Source organism: Tilletiopsis washingtonensis (genome assembly GCF_003144115.1).
Source record: "Tilletiopsis washingtonensis strain MCA 4186 unplaced genomic scaffold FA09scaffold_17, whole genome shotgun sequence".
Lineage (NCBI taxonomy): Eukaryota > Fungi > Basidiomycota > Exobasidiomycetes > Entylomatales > Tilletiopsis > Tilletiopsis washingtonensis.
In genome coordinates this window covers 95008-98557 of record NW_020312014.1, presented here as the reverse complement: position 1 = coordinate 98557, position 3550 = coordinate 95008, and the positions used below count along the sequence as shown (strand labels likewise).

General features: G+C 64.7%; 2 protein-coding genes across 2 annotated transcripts in view; one reads left to right on the top strand and one right to left on the bottom strand.

The window, feature by feature from the left end:
* Positions 1-1807, top strand: part of FA09DRAFT_331265 (NTF2-like protein) — a 2105-nt gene extending 298 nt beyond the window's left edge. Inside the window, exons 2-3 of the mRNA XM_025742947.1 lie at positions 285-444; positions 1483-1807. Coding sequence (XP_025596648.1) covers positions 285-444; positions 1483-1772 — 450 coding nt within the window. The 3' untranslated portion in view covers positions 1773-1807. The remainder of the gene's footprint in view (positions 1-284; positions 445-1482) is intronic.
* A 132-nt stretch (positions 1808-1939) lies between these two features.
* FA09DRAFT_331262 (Pkinase-domain-containing protein) overlaps positions 1940-3550 on the bottom strand; it is a 3750-nt gene continuing 2139 nt past the window's right edge. The window contains exons 3-6 of the mRNA XM_025742946.1: positions 3279-3352; positions 3000-3162; positions 2527-2886; positions 1940-2447 (exon numbers count right to left, since the gene is read on the bottom strand). Of these exons, the coding sequence (XP_025596647.1) occupies positions 2312-2447; positions 2527-2886; positions 3000-3162; positions 3279-3352 (733 nt within the window). The 3' untranslated portion in view covers positions 1940-2311. The remainder of the gene's footprint in view (positions 2448-2526; positions 2887-2999; positions 3163-3278; positions 3353-3550) is intronic.

Sequence of the window (3550 nt, the reverse complement as noted above, 5' to 3'; positions counted from 1 at the left end):
CCCCTTCCCCCCGGTACCCTGGGCCATCCTGTGTTGCCCAGCGCCGCCACGATTGAAAGGGGTAGTGGGCTTGGCCAGACCACACACCGTCACGCTGGGGCGCCCGCATCACTGCGCAGCTGGCCCTCGTTTGGCGTCCCCTTTGGGCGCGCTGCTCCCCCGGTCTGCGCCATTGGCCCTTGCTCTTGCCACGCCCGTCCATCTTTCGCTGACTTCCCTCTTTCCCTTCCCCTTCGCTTGCGGCTTGCGTGCCTGTTGCGGCACACATTTACCACATGGCACAGCTCATCCCGACGCTCTATCTCCCCGACTCGACGATCGTCTGGAACGGCACGCCCGTCAGTGGCCGCGCGGGCATGGCGCAGCTCTTGGCCGTCATGCCGGGCTCGAAGCATGAACTGCAGGCGTTTGACGCGCACCCGCTCGGCGGCCACGCGCGCAATGGTGAGTGTCTTTTCGCTTGCTGGCGAGGACGAGGGAGAAGGGGGAAAGAGGGCAGAAGAGGAAAGATAAAGGCAGGTGCCAGACGGGAGAGCAGCGGATCGCTAAGGTGGGCAGCAGAGGTGCTTGGCCGTTGTTGCCGGTCAAGGAAGGGGGAGGGGGGGGGGGGGGGGGGGGGCGGGGGGGGGGGGGGGGGGGGGGGGGGGGGGGGGGGGGGGGGGGGGGGGGAGGGGGCACAATCTGTGCGTAACGTGCCCGGAGCACGGGTATTGCCTTTTTTGGCGCAGCCTTCAAGAACCTGCAAGGTTTGGGGGTGCAGAGAGGCACGTAATGGGCCGCCCGGGGGGAGGGCAAGGGCGGGGGGCAAGGGGGAGGTTTGCAGCCCTCGGCCCTCCCTTTTTCGCACGCGCCTTGCAAAACACGTCGCGTGCCTGGCGCTGTGTATGTGTGTGGTGTGTTGTCAGGCGCTGCCCCACAGTGGATTCGGTTCTCTTGCGCCCCCCCCCCCCGGTGCCCATTCTCGCGCCGCGCCGATCCTGGTGACTCTTGCGACGCCAGACCCCTTCTCCCCGCCCCCCTCCCTCCCTCGCGTCTCTGGCTTGCCAGCTCGTCCCTCTCCTTCTCTTGAGAGAGGGCGTCTATGGCTGCGTACAGCTTGGAGACAGATGCGCGCCCCCTTTGGCGCATCGGCCCAGCAGACCTTTTGCTCAAAAGGTTGGCGGGGGACAGATTGACCACGGGCGGCGATCTCGGCTTGCGACTTCCATGACGCTTACGGCTTGCGTGTTGCATCCTGTGGATGCAAGCGCGCCCGAAACGCTCAGGGTAGCCGCATCGAGATCCCTCCCCCGCGCCACTGCAAAGCTGCAAACGTAAAGAAAAAGTCGCACCTCTTGCACTTGACTTGCCGCGCATCCTTGCAGAGACGCAAAGCACCATTCCAAGGGTTCAGCACACGAGAGGTCCACGGTGTGTTTCGAGTAGTTTAGGAGCTCACATTCCCCCCCGGCCACTCTCTTCCCCCTTCTCCCCCCCTTGCAGGAGGCAAGCAAGCGCCCTCGATGCTGCTCACAGTCAACGGCATCGTGACGCACCACACGCCGGGCAGTAGTAGCGTCGTCAGCGGCGCCTCTGCGCCTTCATCCAACGCGCCGCGTTCGGCCAAGGAGGCGCACGCCGAGCAGGTGCCGTATGAAGCGCTGCCGCGTGCATTCAGCCAGAGCTTCGTCCTCATCAGCGACCTGCAGCGCGACGGCGGCATCGCGGCCGTCGAGGCAGACATGCACGCGCGCTACTTTGTGCAGGCGGATCAGTTCCGCTTCGTCGGCTAAGAGTGGGGGAGAGAGAGAGAGAGAGAGAAGGGGGGGGGGGGACGGGGCGCAAGAAGGAAGGCTTGGGCATGGCCGTCGCCAAGAGAGAGAAGGGCACGCGCGTGGTCGCGTGTGCAAACGCGCCGTGCGCTACGCCCCCACAAGTCACGCCGGGAGGGGGGACAATGCAGAAGGGAGGGAGCACGGTTACAACACACATCGATACCAGAACAAATCAGAAACGTATAGCGCGCGGCAAGACAGAACAGGCGGGAACAGAGGCAGGAGAGTGTGAGAGCCCCATCTACGGGCAAGAGGGGGCACGCGTGGAGGGAGAGATGGAAGGGAAGTGGGAAAGAGCAGCGCGGCGGGAAGCCCTTTCGCGCCAGGCGAAGGCCTTGGCCGCCCCGCGTGGAGCCCGAAGAGGGGAACGAGGCCCATCGAACGCAAGCGACGAGCAATCGAGTGGGGGGAAGACCAAGTGCCGCGCGCGCCCATTAGAATGGATGGCCGCGCGCAAACGGAGGGCAGCAGAGCGCGCCCTTGCGCCCTCTCTCCTTTCACTGCGCAAGCACATTCTCCAAGCTGCCCGCCTCCTTCTCGGCCTCCTCGATGCCCTTGCGCAGCTCGGCAATCTCCTGCGGCGGCACCGTGTGGCCGCCGTCGTTGGTCTCGGCCTTGAGACGGTTGATGAGTCTGAGGAGGGGCAGAGAAGCGTTGCATCAGCTAGGCGGGCGCAGGGGGAGAGTGAAGGGGGGGGGGGAGACCGGCTCACCGAATGCCATTGACGGCCGCCTTGAACTTGTGCTTTGCATTGAAGGCCTTCTTCATGTCCGGGAGCAAGTCTCTCTGTTCCTCCTTCTTCTTCTGCACGCCGTGTGCCAGCCACGCATGCTCGAGTGCCTGAGCGGCCGTGAGGCGCGCCTTTGGGTCGATGGTGAGCAGCTGGGCGACAAAGTCGCGCGCCTCGTGCGACACGCCCTCCCAGTACACGGCCGGCTCAAAAGCGTAGTCGGCATTGATGATGGCCTGCATCTCCTCCATCGTCGAGTCGCGATCAAAGGGAGTGTAGCCGCAGAGGAGAAAGTAGGTAATGACGCCAATGGCCCACATGTCGACTGGCTTGCCGTGTCCGCTGCGCCATCGGAGCGTGGAGCGCGCAAATCGTCAGCCTTTACTGTCCAGCAGGCATGAGGGGCAATCAAGGAGGAGTGGGGGAGGGAGGGAGGGGGGCCGGCAAACACGCACGTCTTCTTGAAAATCTCGGGCGCCATGTAGCCGGGCGTGCCGCACGTCGTGCTCAGCACGGTAATCTTCTCGTCGTCGACGACGCGCGAGAGGCCAAAGTCGGCAATGAGCAGGTCTGAATCCTCGCTCTTGTCGCGGAAGAGGAGGTTTTCCGGCTTCAGATCTGGTAGGCGCCAGAAGAGGAGAGTGGGTGGGGAGGGGGGGGCGTCAGCAGAGGGAAAAGAGGGAGGAGGGGAAAGGGAGAAGGGGGCAGGCGATGAGCAGGCACGCCAAACGTACCGCGATGGACAATGCCTTGGTTGTGCAGGTAGACTACCGCCTCGGTGATCGTCTTGACAATGTGTGCTGCGTCCCTGTGCGGAGCCGCCCATCACATCAGCGCCTGGCAAATGTCTGTCCCTCCAGCAAAGCGAGGCGCAAAGCGGAGCGCCCGGGAGGGGGGAGGGGAGAGGGGGGGGAGGGGGGCAAAGGCAGAGTAGAGCAGCGCACAGGGGGACGAGCGAGCGAAGCATGGGGCGATTAGAGGCCCGGGCAGCCGCGCAGAAGCAGCA